Source organism: Pleuronectes platessa, chromosome 24 (genome assembly GCF_947347685.1).
Source record: "Pleuronectes platessa chromosome 24, fPlePla1.1, whole genome shotgun sequence".
Taxonomy (NCBI): domain Eukaryota; kingdom Metazoa; phylum Chordata; class Actinopteri; order Pleuronectiformes; family Pleuronectidae; genus Pleuronectes; species Pleuronectes platessa.
The window spans coordinates 9,407,381-9,424,048 of record NC_070649.1 but is presented as its reverse complement, the minus strand read 5'-3'; the positions used below and the strand labels follow the sequence as shown (position 1 = coordinate 9,424,048).

Below are 16,668 nucleotides of genomic sequence, written 5' to 3'. Positions count from 1 at the left end.
GGAATGATGTGTATGAGTGTTTGGCCTTGGCACTCTAGGTTCTTTCTGTTTCCAATCTACCATATCTCTAAACTATCTTTTTAACCAAATCAAATCTATGTTATATATGTCACATGTGATCTAGCGTAATAACTAATGTCAAATGATTTAACTTCCATTCACTGAGCCTCCATTCCGATATAAACACGGAGAAGTGAGAGAATAAAAATAAACTTTATTTATGCAGCACTTTGCCAAACAAGATGCCTTGCGAGTTGCAAATGAAACGATGAAGGCAAACAATAGGAAACGGATGGAAGCAATTTGGATGATCACACAACGATGAAATAGGGAAACTGCAGTCAGTTTAGGCAGTAAACAAAAAAAGTCAACAAACAGGGTAAATAATGAATACATGTATTAGGGATAAAGATGTGTGTTTTAATGTTTAGTTTCGGTGTACTGTTCCATTTCCTCCATTAATACAAAGAGTTGGGGTTTATTTTGTGGGTGTCCTTACATTTGTGGACGTGGAACTTGGCAAGAAATCAGATTAATGATTTATAATAAGACGGAAAGCAATCCTGTAATCATGGTAACTACATATCATTCATAGTTTAAACTTGCAGGACCAGAACAGATGTGAACTGATCTTGTGCGTGGATCAAATCTATGGATCAGCTTTAGTGACACTTTCTTTAACTCTATCTGTGAGGAGGTTTATTTTAAACAAGGATCAAACCTTCTCATCAAAGGTCAAATCAAAGGAACCTCACACATTTTATTGGGGGGCGACATAAAGGGTCGTTCACGTGATCACATGTGTTGGGGGAGAACGCTCATTAACATATTGGGCGCCTCTTTCACGCGGCGCAGCCACGCCGACCAATCAGAGGAAAGCCACGCCCGCGCGGCAAGTCTAGTCGCGCGCCTCAGGATCGTCATGTTTAAAGTTTCATCTCCTCAGACACAGGTGGTGAGCCGAGTGGTTGGTCCACGTAAAAGCAAGGTAGTGTCACAGGTTTGATACCAGCGAGGCGAGGACGCGAGCGAGGCCGCAGGAAGGAGCCGCAGTCCCCCGGGTGAAGCTGCCACCTCTCTCCCGCCGCGGCGAAGCGAAGTTCTCGTCCCCGCCGTGGGGTTTAAAGTTCAGGCTAACTGCAGCGAGGCTAGCAGCCAGTTAGCTCCGGGTGGTCGCTCACAATGGCAGCTGTGTGTCCGCCTCGACGGGCCCTGATGGAGATACCTGCCCCACAGCCCAAAATAGCAGGTAAGACCTCAAACACAACTTTTGTATTACTACTAACATATGTGTTTTTATTCAGGAGGCGCCACTTTGCTGTCGTGCTGATACCCCCCAAGTGTTAGCACTTATCAGTTAGCCTGTAATCAATAATCAGTGTGCACAGTTGTGTCTCATTAACACAACAAGTGTGGCTGCTTCTCCTCAGTGGTGACATGCATCCACCGTGTGTTTGTTTAAAGTTGTGTGTCCTGTGTCCCTTTTGTCTCCCCAGCTCGGATGAGGAGGTCCTACCTGGAGATTCTAGGCGCTCGCTTAACACCATCTCCACTTCCGAGGGGCCGAAGTGCATCTGCGAGCACCAGGCGCGTGCACTCGTGTAAGTGCAGAGCCGATCCACGATCAGTGTGTCTGAGAGGTGACTTTACGGCAGGAGAAAAGGACGTGCAGAGGGGAACTTGTTGCTTATTATGGCTCGAGTTAAATAAAAAGTATTGTTGAGTGCAGTAAAAGCTGCCATGTCTGTCACCTACTCTCTATAAAAAGATTACAGATGTACTTATAACTGATAATAATAATAAAATGTATTTATACAGCTCGTATAAAATCACCATCACGCATAAAATAGAGGCTCAAGGTGCTTTGCAATAAAAGCAAACGCATGAAATCAGACACGTTGGCAATAAAGTAGCAAAAGGTATAAAATGAAGTAAAAGACAATGGTGTTAATAAAAAGAATAAAATTGATTAAACGCAAGATCCTAGAAATGGGTCGCGAGTAGTTTCTTAAAACTATCAACAGATGTCTGACGTGTGGTGGGAGTTTATTCCCGTTTACTATAGTTATTAGAATTACAGCCCTCCTCAGCGTCAATTGTACTAACCCCCCCCCCCCCCTCCCCTTTTTTTATTTGGCAGTGGACTTGCCCATCGGCGGCGTGTGGACTGGCAGAATAGAGGAGCCGTGTGAGAAGATGGACGAGCACCAAACCCCGATCTCCAAACAGCAGCTCGTGCAGCTGATCAGATCCCTCATCTTGGTTGAACAGGTATTGATCGGTGAATCATTTATGAGTGCAAAAAAACATCAGCATGCATTATCTCAATTTAATGTTAATTGATATGATAGAAAAACGCTGAATAGCAATCATCTTTGTTTACATGGTAAAATATGAATTGAAACTCAACGCCTATTTGAGAGTAAAACGTTCCACTCAGCTCTGTGCCTTTTCTCATATGATCTAACCTGAATCGTGTGTGTTGCATTGTTTCTCAGAGCCAAGAGCCCAGGGTCCTGGCCTCGGACTTGAAGTATCTCCAGGAAGACCTGCAGCTAAAGAAGGCCAACGTTTACCGGTCCATCCCGTACTCGCGCTTCGGCTCCAACCGAGATGCTCACTGCTACAGGAAGGCGTATCCCCACCTGGTGGCGTTCAAAGTGAGTATCACCAGTGCCGTGTAGATAATGACTTGGGAAAAACCTGCAAATGACATTTCACTTGTATCCTGTTAAATACTTATCTGCAGCAAAATGATGTTGCATTTTGTTTTCTACATTCAGTAGAGTGTCAGACTCTAAAGCACACGTCTAATTTAGTTGTTTTTTTTTCAATCCACACATGCCCCTTGAGGCTTTTTGGAGCTGGTTGCCTTCATCATGTCATACCAATTCGTTATCCTCCCCCCCTTCAGGTCTCCTGTCAGGAGTGGGGCCAAGTCCTTCTGAGGAACAAAGAGTGGGACGCCATGTTGGAGCACACGCTGATGGCGTGGCGCTACACCAGCGAGCTGCCGCAGTGGGACACGGCGAACCACAACGCGGTCCGAGAGCAGTGCTACGGCCTCCTGGCAGCTCACAGCCTCACCGCTCTCCAGCACTACCAGCCTGAAACAACCAGAGGACGCGAGCTGCTCAGAAGGTACATTTTAAAGGCACATGAACCGCTCACATGCAGTTGATGGTGTGTCACCCTGATTACATTTATTACTATTAAATTAAATAAGGTAGGAACCTCATTTTTGCTTGGTTCAAGGTCAGGTGCGTTCTATTACATGTCATGTAATTCACTTTATTCATGTACTTAAAGTGCCAGTGTCAACCAGATTTGATATTTATTGTATCCCCAAATATTATTCCTTCTGAACCATAAACTGACTCTTAAACACGAGATCAGCTCACGTCACTGAGGCACACGATGCTACAGCAATCCTCAATTTAACCCACTTCAAGTCTGCCTTAACCACTGTGGACGATTAAAGAGCACAAAGCGCGTTCAACCGATACACAGTTACAGTTGAACATGCCATCGGGTTTTCACCTTCTCTTTGTCGATGCGTTAGCCGACCAAATTTCCCCCAGAATCGACATCCCACTGGAGTGTCCTCTCGCCCCCTTTTGATTGTAAGTTCACTCCTTTACGCCGGCCCTCTGAGGAACTTGGCCACCCTTGGGTTTCCTTCAGCTCACTGGGATGTATTAAATCTGAAAGTAAATTAATGCATCTTAGCCCTCTTTGCTTTTGCAGCTAAATTTAGCCTCAGTACAGTGTAAAAATTATGGCTGTTTATTCTCCAAAGTCACTGGAATCGTAAAGTCGCCGGCTACACTTTTGATTTATGCCCCAGCAATAACCCAGCCTCTTGGAGTGATTCTAAATATAGATGCTATCATTCTCCTGTGGTTATCAACTTCCAGCTGTCTGCAGATTTGGTTGTAAATAGTCAGTAGAATTGTGTTTTTTAGGAAATATCTATAACAAATCTCTCTTCTGTTTCTCCCTCCAGGTTGAAGATGGCGCAGCTGTACAGCCAGTCAATCGTGCCCTGTATTCAGGAGCTGCAGAGGATTATGGGATGTGCAGAAGACTCCTCTGTGGATTCCAAATAACATGATAAAACCTATTCAAACGTGTGGCTGTGCTCATGTCACACGGGTGCTTTACAGATGATCTGATAACTTTGAGACAAAGGGCCAAAAATGTGTTGGTGAAACCACTTCAGTGTTCTTCCAAAATGCAGGGTAGAAACTACAGAAGTGAGATTTCAGATTACGCAGGTTTACGAGGGTCCAGTGAGGACACACATTTGAAATCACTGATGTTACGGGAAGTGTAACATCTGTTGTGTCGCATGGCATAATGTATATCATTAATGTAACATGTTAAAGACCCTGTTACAAAAGCTGTAGCTCAACATGATTAGAATCTTTTGTACTTTTTTAGAAATTTGTATATGAAAACTTTTGTATTGACCTTTGAAATGTAAAAAGTATGAAATGGCCTTTTCTTGTTGCTTTCTGTGTGTATATTGTCTCTATTACTGTTCTCAATACTTGAAATGAATTCATCTGTCTGTAGTCATGTTTTGTATGTTGTGTGTCTTGTACAGAATTGTCTGTGTCACCGATTGCACTGTTGCAGTTTGTCCTGAAAACTTGAATTTTTTTGATAAAATAGACCCTTAATTTAAATAAAGTCATGACTTTACAAGAGAAAGATATTTGTCTGTCTGATTTTACATCACATCTACAGCTTGCATGCAGGTTTTATTTTTTAATTCCATGTTTTCCGTCACTGTCAGGCACTTGACGTAAGTTAAATGCGATATTCGTGTGAAAATATATCATCTTAATGTGTGTGATGGAGCTGTATTTGTCTAGCTGTGCTGCTTTTTCTTTATTTTCATCAGTGGTGACCAGTACTTAAGATAATGGTTAGTTAATTCCAGCTGAATTAGTGAATATACTTGTACATTAGGCTTACAACCCCTAGAATGTACATTTTCCTTGAATTTATCCCTTTTATTTTTTTAGGAGTTAAGACACAATTCTCTCTCTGCATTTTTCCAACCACAGTTGATTTGATTAGCAGGCAGGGGATAACTGAATAGTAGACTGTTTTTGTGCAGCACCCTGATTGGACCATTGCAGTAGAAGATAATGAGTCACCACATTGCCCGTGTGTGAAGCTCTTGCAGTTACCACTTGCTGCCACCAGGTAGAGCCCGTGCTGCACCATCTGGCTGCAGCGTCTGGAGTCTTGCTGGTGGAGTTGCAGCGTTAATCCCCTGGAGGAGGAAAATAACAGCTGTTGCCATGGTGCTCTGTAGAGTGAATGGGAAATATTTTTTAAATGCCATTTAGGCTTCTAGCTGATGGAGATTGATAAGGAGTTTTTGCAATGAAAAAAACATGCTTTCATCTTGTGTAATAATTCCTTTGGTGACATGATTTCCTGTAGGTGAATGTAATAGTTTGATGGGAGGTGATATCCTACATGATTCCTCAGAGATACAGGTTATTGAATGTGATAATTTCAACCTATGGTAACGATTTAATGTGGACGTCATGATTAAAAACGTATTAAATCTGCACATCCCCGCAACCCAATGCAAACTGCTTCCAGGTCTCTGCACTGAAGTAGAAAAAGGTCTGATGTGCAAATGAAGTAGTGCACACGTTAAAATGTCTTCATTATGACATGGCTGCAAAGATTAGGAATAAATAAAAAATGGTGTGTACAGCTCCATGGGCCTTGCATGTGTTTTTGAGGCTGCCTCCACTACAGTGCCAAGATCAGAGAGCCAGCAGCTACAAAGACAGACCCCCCCCCCCCCCCCCCCCACACACACAGTTTGGCTCTGCTCCTCATCCTCCTAGCAATAAATTCCCTGTTTTACCCTCTACGCTAAACAAAACAGCCCCAAACACTGCTCCCGCGTTCAGCTGGTCTGAAATCAGCAGCAGTGCATTCTATCACTGGAGGTTAGACCGGGAAAGAATGTGAGAATATTGCATTATTCAATTTTGCTCTTTATGCCCAGATAGCACCAGAGATGAGTGATGCAGTGCTGTGTTGAGTTGCATGTGCCTGCAACTAAAAAAAGAATACGCGGGTAGATTTTGTTTTTTATCAGAAGCTGGTCTGAGGGCTTATGCATATCTCTTGTGTTAAATGTATTGTTTATTTATTCTGTTTTTGTCACCTATATCACACCAATGATGGGCCCGAACATTTCCCATAAAAATCAATGACTTCTATAAGAAATAAAAGTAAATGTCTGTATAGAAAGTGAACGTACATTCCTAGATCCATGTCTTTGCCCGGATCGGTCCTGGGCAAAGACAAGACAAATATACGTGGAAAACCGTTTTTTGTAGTTTTTGCCTAATCCTGCAGATAAAAAAAATAAAACTAACAGACGGAATGAAAACATAACCTCCTTGGCGGATCTATAAATAGCATTGTCCCCTGTTTTTATGCTCTTGATAGTATGGTCCCGAGGTATAACGGCATTCAAGATGTGAGAAGCTGACGCTCTGCTGGGGATGTTGTTCTGCCCTCCTGCATATACAACCTACAAGATAAGTAATTAGGGCCCTGTTCACTTCCTTCTCCTTGTTTTCAGCTGCTATAACCAGACCCAAGGTCAGATTCTTGTTGAGTTTAATGCTTACTTTGTTGTGTCTTGGTTTGTGTGTTAACAACAGATTTCATTATAAAGACTGGAGACATTTTTTCATTTCTCTATTTCCTAAAAAATAAGTAGGAAGTGGGTGGCAGCTTCTCGTTTCTACTGAAGAAACTGAATGACGTGTTGATTTATTTTCAGACACAGTGAAGTTAAAGATGTGACCATTTACGACACCGACTCTGAGACATGACGGATGGTTAATTATTCATTTACTTTATTGGTCCACAGGCAAACTAAGTTCAATCCACAGCTGGAAAAGCACAGAATCCCATTTGATTCACGTTAACATTTTGAAGCCCAAGTCAATAATGTTAATAAATCATATTACAGAAAAATCCTCCATGCACATGTGACCTGAACAAATGGTTAAATAGCTCTTGGCTCCATGTGTTTGAATATGAACCTGAATAAGTTACATTAATTCAGTTAAATCAATTTGTTATTGATTTTTTTAACAAAGGAATAAACCAATAAATATGTGACAGAAACTCAAGCTCGACCACCTGTAAAATATAAAAGTCCATTTGTGAAGCTGCTCCAGAGGTAACGTGTGTCGTCCTTTATTTGGACTGAATCTACTGATGTTTGCGTCACTCATGTGAATTAGTGACAAGTGTCTAAATCTAAAAGTCGCTGCTGCACATTAGTTCATCGTCAAATATTCACTACAGTCTCTGGTCTACAGGAGAAAGTCGATGCTGATGGATATTTTCTCTACATGCAACTAGCACATGACGTCAGAGGAGACATGTCCCTAAGGGGAAGTGATCAACAGGAAGTAAACGCCAGATTTTCACTTTTTACCAAGAACCGAGAAGCAGAGAATAGAAAGAGAAAGAATGGATGAAATCAAACGGATTAAAATGTCTTTACATCTGCTACTGGTGCTGACTCCGTTTACAGGTGAGAATAAATACACTTACACAACTTTATCAGTGTGAATAATAAGAATAATATCAGATTGTCTGTGTTTGCCTTTAAAAGTGAAGATGTATTGTGGCACAAGTCTGGCTCATTCAGGGGACTGATACTTATGAGTACTCTGATATTGTAGTTGTTTACATTTGTTTACTGGATCATTCCTCATAGTTCAATCTGCTGTGTAAGGCTCTCTCTCTAATTGTGGTTATTTGCTCTAGTTTAAGTCACCTGCTCCGTCTCCTGTGATCATGAGCTGCTGATGTCACTTCTTCAGTCTCGTTCTTCCTTTGCTTTACTTCTTCTTTGTGACGATAAACCTTGATTTGATTTGATTTGATTTGATGAAGACAGGTTTGCTGCAACATGTAGTTGCATCTTTAAGCTTCTGGGCTAACGACCTTCAGGAACACTTTAAGGGGAATTCCTTCAAGGTGGCTGTGACTTTAAAAAGCAAGTGTTTTGCCATGTGAACGCAATATCTCCGTTACACCTCCAGGGAATCCGTGTAAAGTTGGTACAAAGGTTTTCTTGGACACAATGATGAACTGATTTGATTTTGGAGGGTCAAAGGTCAAGTTTACTGTGACCTCACATGACCCTCTTCCCTCATGAACATGTCATCGAGAGAATCCTTTCACGTTTGGCACCAATGTTCCCATTAACTCACGGTTTAACTGGTTCGATTTGGTGGTTAAAGGTCAAGGTTTCAGGTTTTTCGGCCTCTGGCACATCTCAAGTCTGAATTTCTTCAAATTCTGACCAGTTGTCTCCTCGAACGAAAACTTAACTGATTAGAATTCAGTGATCGAGTGTCAGAGTGGCCTCATGAGTCTGGAGACCAAAGTACGTAGACTGGACCTGGACTGGTTGGCTGAGGCATTCAAATGCAGGGAAAAACTGTAGTTGATGTTTTTCAGGTTTATCTTGTCAGACATGCTCCATTTGGTCTTAATTTACAAAGTTATGTCTAAAAGAATCCTCACATCCAGAAGTGTAAGAAAAATAGTATTTTTATTAGTTTAGTTTAATTGTTGCTGTCTCTCTCTCATTTCCTCCACAGTGCTCGCTTACCAATATTCCAACATCATCATCAGAGCTGGAGCTGAAGTCACATTGCCTTGTGACAAGGTGAGAGATGATCTTGTGAACTGTGGAGCTACTGACTGGTTCTTCACTGGTTTACAGAGGACTGGAGCATTTGAGCTGTTTGCAAACAGGCAGTTCTCCACATCTGTTATTTCCAAATCTAAAGCAGACAGACAACGTCTTGCTGCAAACTGTGCTCTGGTTATTAGGGAGGTCACAGCTGAAGATGCTGGTCAATACGACTGCAGACAGTCTGACCTGACAACACAAACGTATGCATATCATGAGGTTTTTATCTCTGTTGTAAACGGTGAGTAAAAGAGTCTCTTCATAAAAACATAATGATAATTCTGATCATTCTGATGGACAGAGTTTCACTCATGTTGTCTTTCTCTCACAATATCTCCATCATCACCAGTGACTGAGCTGAAGAGAACTGATGAGGTGACGTTGAGCTGCTCTGTGTCGACATGTAGAAGCTGTGACCTCACAGTGAAGTGGTTGTTTATGAATAAAGATGTGACTGAAAACAACACAGACCTGAAGACATCACGGTCTCACCGCTCGGCCACTGTGAGCTTCTCAAAATCCCATTTTTATCGCAACATGAAGAACTATAGCTCATTAACATGTAAAGTGAAGGATGGTTACACAGAGGAAAAGTTTCCCGTCATCCCTCCGTCATCAGGTGAGAAAACACAGAACACAGTGAACTGCTCCCGATCCAATAAATTCCATTTGTTAATACATTTATTTTTTTTAAATAGGAAAGAACAAACCAGCTCGAGGAAACAATGAGATGACAACAGGTACTGAATATTCACTGCACCTCTCATTCATCTCTGTGCTGCTGCGTGTTGATGGATTTAATGATAACAACACGTGTAAATACAGGAAGTGGGACTGAATAAGAAACTAAAGCTCTTGTCATTCTGTTCACAGATTGGTGGTGGTACATTCGTCTGGTGGTGGGTTTTGCCACAATCGTAATATTGGTTGTGATTCTCATCCATTGGAGAAAAAACAAGGTGGGGGCATTCACAGATGAAACTAAAAAGTTTCTTATAGAGTTTATACCTCCGCCAAGTTTTAATTTATGTTGTAATAACGCCATGAAATAATGACGTCATCGTAAATTCTAAAGTTTTACTGTGAAAGTTAAAGTTCTGGATGTTTCTTTGTGTTTTGATACACATTGTTATGCTGAGATGGTTTTGTTAGCACTGCATTAGGTTATTTTATTTTTCAATCACTTTTTGCATTGTGTTGTCTCTCGGTCACTATGGTAACCGTGCTACATCCTGACATGCGGTGTAATACATCCTATTCTGTCTTTTGTTTTTAATCCATTTTTATCATACTTCCTTATCCACATTTGTATTTGTTGTGTTCTGTGAAGCACATTGAACTACACTAACCTCATGAAAGGTGCTATACAGACTGACCGATTGATTGATTGATTGATTGATTAAATGATTGATTAAATGATTGATTGACTGATTGATTGACTGATTGATTGATTGATTGATTAATTGATTGTATATACTACAGATCCAGGCTGGTGATGCTGCAGTGGCCTTCAGCACTGTGGAAGCTCCCTCCTCTTCTACTGGACCCTCAGCTGATCCCAGCAGCCTCTATGCCAACGTCACATTCATACAATAGTAGAGTCACATTTGACATCGATATATTTATATCAGGAATCCTTTGTTACAACTTTCTGCTGTGAAAACAATGTCACTGTTAATAATGAGATTCTCATTAGATAGAAAAGAAACAAAGGTGGGAACATTCCCAGATGATGTCTGTAAAGTTTCATAAAAAAATTCACATTTATCGTGTGAACTGCATTTAACCAGTTTTCAGCCATTTTATTGATTCTTGAAGTTTGTCGTCCAAAACCTGGAATATTTTATTCTGTATCTTCATGTTCTTCTGATCGAGCTGTTAATCTTATACATAACAATGGTGACGTGTTTTTTGATAGAAAATGTTACCTTCTTGATTCTTCTTGTTCTGTACCCTCATGGTTGACGCACTTATTGTAAGTCGCTTTGGATAAAAGCATCAGCTAAATGAAATGTAAGGAAATGTAATGTGTGATGATCGGATATTAATGATTGTATATGAACCAATGTGTCGTAAAAAGCGTTTTGCCCAGAGTGCCAGAAGGGGGGAGCTGTACGTAAAGGTTACTGCTGCAGTGTTTAAGTTATATTAATAATAATCAGAAGATAGTTTATCTTCATATAGATATCGTACCTTTAGCTTGATGAACCGGCTGTTATAGACATGTTAGTGTTTCATGCTGTGATGTAGATACTGCAGGTTGATACTTCCAGGTTTGAGTTGAGAGACTTTTTAATTTATATTGAAACCATGATGATTCCCTTCGTCTCTATTCATCTCAACAAACTCTGGGTCATTTTTCTACTTAAACGTCACCAAATCAAACCATAGGGGGCGTAATATCTATGTTATTAACATTTGGGTGTATATGAAGATGACAGCTCGCCAATGGACGTCATGTCAAAGGTGGTTTCTGTCATTTTAGCGAGTTCTTATCCCTGTGATGTTTCTCCAAGTTTGAATTGAGTTATTTGATGCTTTAAACATGGAGTGAAACGTCATGATTGACAGCTGACACTGACTTGTGATTGGTCGATGAGTCCAAATGACGTCAGAAATGCAAGATGGTGGAATTCGTACACGGTATTATTTGGCTTTGTTACAGGTGGAGACACGTTGTCCAACTTTACTCACAGGCATAGTTATTCTAATAGGTAATGACTAAAAACATTTAGCTAATCACACGTGCTATGACACTGACTTGTGATTGGTCGATGATCACCACTGCGCAGACTCCAAATGAAGTCAGAAATGCAAGATGGGGGAATTCGTACACGGTATTTTTTGTCTTTGTTACAGGTGGAGACACGATATCCAACTTTACTCACAGGCATAGTTGTTCTAATAGATAATGACGAAAAACAAGTAGCTAATCACACGTGCTATGACACTGAGAGCTCCAGAGACCGAACCATTCATTGTGTGTCTCCTGAACTGGATCATACGCGTGTAGAGGAAGTAGCAGAACATCCGATGTATCAGGGGGAAGGACCCCGGTTCTGATGCTTCGTCACTAAACAGACAGATTACATTTTCTGAGGAGAGGATAATTCCCCTCTGGTCGGGATGTGAGGTTTGCATCAGTGGTTTTAATTGTACTACTCGAGACGCTGCTTCCCATTCGTCTTCAGTTGTCTAATAAGAGGCTGTGTTCCACCTGGGACTGAAGGTAAGCGTAATTAGCGGTAATTAACTAGCTATGAGGATCGAAAGCCCGCGCCGCCGAGTCCCGGAGACTTCCAGCAGGGACTCGGAGCGAGGGGAACTCGGTGACGGAGTGTTTGTACAATACAAGAATAGACTTACACAGCGAAAATTCCTCTCAGAGGCGTCTGCACTGACATTCAAACATCTGTCGCTGCAGCTCGGGCGAAACATTGCCGAGAGAGAGAGAGCGGAGGAGAGAGAGCTTTGATGCCATGTCGGCGGAATCGCAACGATAAATCCAGAAGTCCTGACAAGGACACTGATAAGAAAAAGGCAGAGAGATCTATGCAATCTTCTATGCTTTGAATCAAATGGTGCTGTGTCACAGTTTGCTTTTTCCAGAGAGTAACCAATTCCTTTTATTCCACAAATGATCACTTATCTATTCTCGTTTGTTCTAGCAGCGTTTCCATCAGTGACCCCATAGCTCCCAGTACAAAAGGAAAAAGTCACAGATTGTCAGGATTATATTCCAGACTGGGATGTCAGATCAGATATCAGAGTCTCAGAAACATGCCATGAAGTTTTTCCTGGGAAATTAGTGAAAATGTCGCAAAGTTAAAGAAAGGATTCCCTGCTTGGTTTAGATCCATATGGAAATTTAAAGGGCAGTTGGACAGGGGTGAAATTATCTGTTGCTGTTTGAGATGATTTAAAGCAACAAGTCGTAGAGTTAATGAGGGAGGCTTACCTCCTTTTGGCAGTAGGTGGTGCTATCCCTTTCACTATACTAGACTAATAGATCTGTTCAGGTCAAAAACACTCTTTTCTCTCTTCAGATCGTATCAACCTTTCATCTTTGCATCTAAGACATCAAAGGAATCTAACACCACTGACACTGTGACATGAAATTCCCTGCCGGTAGCCAGCAGGTGGCGCTGTGATTTTTAAGCCATGCTTTCTGTGTAGATGTCATATATATAATATATCCAAGATACAGAACCTCATATTTTGATGGCGTGTCATCAAAATGCTGCGCCACGCCATGGTCACACCGTGTGATGAAATCAAATACACCGAGGCTGTTCATATCTCCATCTTGTTGTGATGACACTCACCTCACCTCCCTGTCTCCCTGACTTAGCTTGTGGGCACTGGAACAGAAAAACATGTCTGCTGTGAAAGATCCTGCTAGCATACCACATATCACCTTGTTCTCTCGCAGTGTTGTATCGCAGAGTGGAAGACAACAATGCACTCCACTGTTTGACTAGCAGTTGAGTTAATGAGGAACATGAGACGTGCTTGAATGCTCCAGATAAATCAAATGAAGTGGACTCTTGAGTTAGGGACTGAATCGGACATCTTCTGTGAGCCGGTGCCATCCGCGGTTCATTTGAATGCTTTGCAGCAGTTATCAGCTTGTCCATTGCCTCTGTGCATTGCATTGTGGGACAGTACAAGATCGTGCACCACAAGTTTTCACTCCGCGTCCTGCGAAGACACCGTGCACCCTCAAAAACACTTTAGGATTATTAGGTAGAATGGAAATTGGACATGGCTGATGTAAACAGGGAGGACTCTGGGTACCTGGGAGTTTGGAGGCTTTCGGAATAGTTCAACGTTTTCGGGGAATTCATTGGGGGGTTCTACAAACTGCTTGATTGGGTTTCTTGAAGACGTTTCCCCTCTCCTCTGTGGGGTCGCATTGTTCGCGGCAGAAAGTTTGCACCTCCTTCAAACTCCTCTTTCAATCCATCAGTCCTCTCTGGTCAAATAAGTGGACTGCAGAGTTTTGGGCCCGAGGAACTGATTCTCCTCTGTTGTGCCATCCATTTATGTATTGGTTGTTTTCTTTCCCCCGATGTGTCGGTCTGAGCAATCTCGGTTGCATCGAGCTGCAGAAATCCGATTGCTATGTTTGTGTCCGGGTGTTTTGTCCTCAGGGTGGACAAGCTCCTGCCTCAGGGCTTGAGATGTGCACGTATAAGGCGTTTGAGTTTTTCAGAGAATGAAGTGAAATATATCTGAAAATGATGGATGGATTGTAAACATGTCCGACTCCTGAAGATAGCGATACCTTAGTTAAATAAGGCGGATGACTGAGTAAATATTTTGGGGAATTTACTTTGGCAACATTTGAAGCAACCATTTTATATTATATTCAGCTAAGAGATCTTTTGAACATGGTTATAAAACATAATGACATTTACATCTATGACGCCTTATGCTCAAACTTATAGTCAGCTAATGGATCTTTCTAGCATAGTTATAAACCTGATGTGATGTTAATATACTAAGGCGTCTTAATTCTTATGCTCAGACTTTGAGATACTATTCCAGATGTGTTCGGTTAAGTTTCCTCCTTTCTCTAAACTATCTTTGAGCCGCTTATGGATGAGTAACAGAAGGGAGGTTCTTCATCTTAGGTACAATGCATGGCCAAATGTAGTCAGAGAGCCTGTGGGTTTGTGATAAACGACTCCCCTATAAAAGGCCTTGACTGGCAGAGGCAAGGCAGATTTTCACCTTTCGACTTGTGTTATCTCCGGGCTTCTAGAGCTCGTCCTGACCTGTAATACTTCCATGTAATAAACATTGAATGCATGTAAGTACTGGGTCTGCGGTCTTGAAAGACACAACAAAAGAAAAAAAATCCCCCTTTTGTTATTTTTATCGAGTCACCGTCGTTACAGATTCAACAATATCTTGACTTTATAATTCAAACAATCATTGTCACATGTCTTCCTCTGGGATTCCTGCCGTTGGAAATTCACATCTAAATATAAAATCTAAAGCGTCCCCTCTTTGTCCGGCTGCACTTCAAAGCTGCACAAAGCAACACTTCAGCCAATATGTCAATTTGTATTTCATTGTTGCTTGGAGTCTTTGGAGTCGAGCTGTTATTGCATTTATAAAGCATCACATTCACTCTCTTACAGCAGAGTTTTTCCACTGAGTGAGTCCAATATTCTCTCTATGAGAGCGTTTACATTTATTTTCCCCCGGTTACAAAAGCGCAAAGCAATTTGTTCAGTGGCGAAAGGTCAAGAGAAATGAGTGAGCTCTATTAAATCCTGAAAACGGGTGAGTTTGGAGTCAAAATACACAGTAATATCTGTGTATATGTATTTTTTTTTTTTTACAAAGCGATTTACTTTGTTTTTTCTTTTTCTTTCCGGTATATTGAGCGAGCCCCTTGGAGAGAGCAGGGACGATGGTCGAGAAACGGATGAGGAATCACACGTAACATAGGTCACGAGTCTTATTTCAACCCGGGGTCTGAACTTTCATCCGCGGTGCAATCTCCTCCCTAGGAATATAAATTGCAGCAGTGGGATTCAGCTGCTGGGGGTCCTGTTCCGTAAGGGAAATTCAGTATGTCGGGGGGTTTTCAACTGCAAAACATCCATAGTTTCTGTCTAAATCAGGGGTGTCCAAACTTTTTATCCCGAGGGCCACATACAGAAAAATATTCGAAGGTCTGGGCCACTCACGCCGCCACGCCCCCCTGCCCCGTCGCTCACTGCGGGGGGTGTGGCGGCGTTCTGAGGGACAGCTCGCAGGTCAGGGGTGAGTTGGGCGCCACCTAGTGTCTAAACTGAGAAGTACAATACAGTGGGCCATAGTTCATTACATTACAATTCATTTAGCTGACGCTTTAATCCAAAGCGATTTACAATCAATGCATTCAAGGGTACCTGAGCCAAAAACCCAGAACAACAAGAATCAAGAAAGTACAATTTCTTCAAAAATAGAGCAAAACTACAAAGTGCTATAAGTAAGTGCCATTTAAGTGCTACTAAATTATTAGTTTTAGTTAGTTAGTTACAAGCCGTTTTGGACGAATCTAAGATGCTTGGTTCTTTAATCTAGTCTTCCAAGTGCGAATGTTTAAAATTCAGCATGAATCCTGGTGTCCCCTGAGGTCAATGGAAGCAGGTGCTCATGAATAAAGAAGATGTAACGCGTGAAGTTATTAATTATAAGCCGGATATATTTTTACTTCTGTGTTCTGGCGTTGGCAGCCGGACAGGTCTATCTGCATTTTTGTCCTGGTACCTTCTCTCTCCACCTTGGGAGACAAACAACCGTTGTGTTGAGTTGTCCATTTCTCTTTGGTGCATACACTTACTGTTATTATATAACAAGTATTTATTTTTTTAATGGCACCACCAAGGAGGTTTTGTCTTTGCCCTTGTCTGATGGTTTGTTTGTTTTCCAGCAGGATTATGCAAAAGCTACAGAACGAATTTCTACAAAACTGGGTGGACGGATGGGACATGAGCCAAGAAACACACACAACTTTTTTGAAGTGGATCCACATAAAAGAGATAATTTTGTTCTCACTACTTTAACAATACAAAACAGGGCATTTTTTGACATTTTCAACAACTTCCTTGATAAAAATGTATGGATGTTGATGGTGATGAGTGTGCGCGTTACTTTCTAGTTTATCTAGCTCTAGGGAGGAGCATTTGTTTAAGACCCAAAACGATGAGATGCAAACATAAATTGCACATTTTAAAAAAGCCCTAAAGGAATCAAGACATTGTTTCCTCTCTGTTGGTCTTTATCTGATACCAGCTGCAGATGGCTGATGAATTACAGGAACACGCTCAGTAAACGAGAGGAGGAATATGAATATGAATGCAGGTGTTTCCACACAGGTGCACTGCATGGTACAATTT

At 41.5% G+C, this 16,668-nt stretch overlaps 2 protein-coding genes across 2 annotated transcripts; both read left to right on the top strand.

The window, feature by feature from the left end:
- Positions 1–1,064: 1,064 nt before the first annotated feature.
- On the top strand, positions 1,065–4,716 carry LOC128431038 (uncharacterized). The gene is made up of 6 exons (XM_053417238.1): positions 1,065–1,249; positions 1,497–1,601; positions 2,141–2,271; positions 2,499–2,660; positions 2,915–3,141; positions 4,007–4,716. Exons 1-6 carry the CDS (start codon positions 1,183–1,185, stop codon positions 4,107–4,109), a joined length of 795 nt encoding a protein of 264 aa, XP_053273213.1. The 5' UTR covers positions 1,065–1,182; the 3' UTR covers positions 4,110–4,716.
- Positions 4,717–7,336: 2,620 nt separating this feature from the next.
- On the top strand, positions 7,337–10,692 carry LOC128430968 (uncharacterized). Its single transcript, XM_053417126.1, has 6 exons — positions 7,337–7,597; positions 8,676–9,011; positions 9,120–9,389; positions 9,469–9,510; positions 9,644–9,729; positions 10,253–10,692. Exons 1-6 carry the CDS (start codon positions 7,534–7,536, stop codon positions 10,364–10,366), a joined length of 912 nt encoding a protein of 303 aa, XP_053273101.1. The 5' UTR covers positions 7,337–7,533; the 3' UTR covers positions 10,367–10,692.
- Positions 10,693–16,668: the final 5,976 nt, after the last annotated feature.

Excerpts from the sequence above, each read along its gene's own strand:
- LOC128431038 (XM_053417238.1), top strand. The coding sequence starts at position 1,183 with ATGGCAGCTGTGTGTCCGCCTCGACGGGCCCTGATGGAGATACCTGCC. Across the intron at positions 1,602-2,140 it reads CACCAGGCGCGTGCACTCGT|TGGACTTGCCCATCGGCGGC; the intron begins GTAAGTGCAGAG and ends TTTATTTGGCAG. Across the intron at positions 2,661-2,914 it reads CCCACCTGGTGGCGTTCAAA|GTCTCCTGTCAGGAGTGGGG; the intron begins GTGAGTATCACC and ends CCCCCCCTTCAG.
- LOC128430968 (XM_053417126.1), top strand. The coding sequence starts at position 7,534 with ATGGATGAAATCAAACGGATTAAAATGTCTTTACATCTGCTACTGGTG. Across the intron at positions 9,012-9,119 it reads TTTTATCTCTGTTGTAAACG|TGACTGAGCTGAAGAGAACT; the intron begins GTGAGTAAAAGA and ends CATCATCACCAG. Across the intron at positions 9,390-9,468 it reads CGTCATCCCTCCGTCATCAG|GAAAGAACAAACCAGCTCGA; the intron begins GTGAGAAAACAC and ends TTTTTTAAATAG.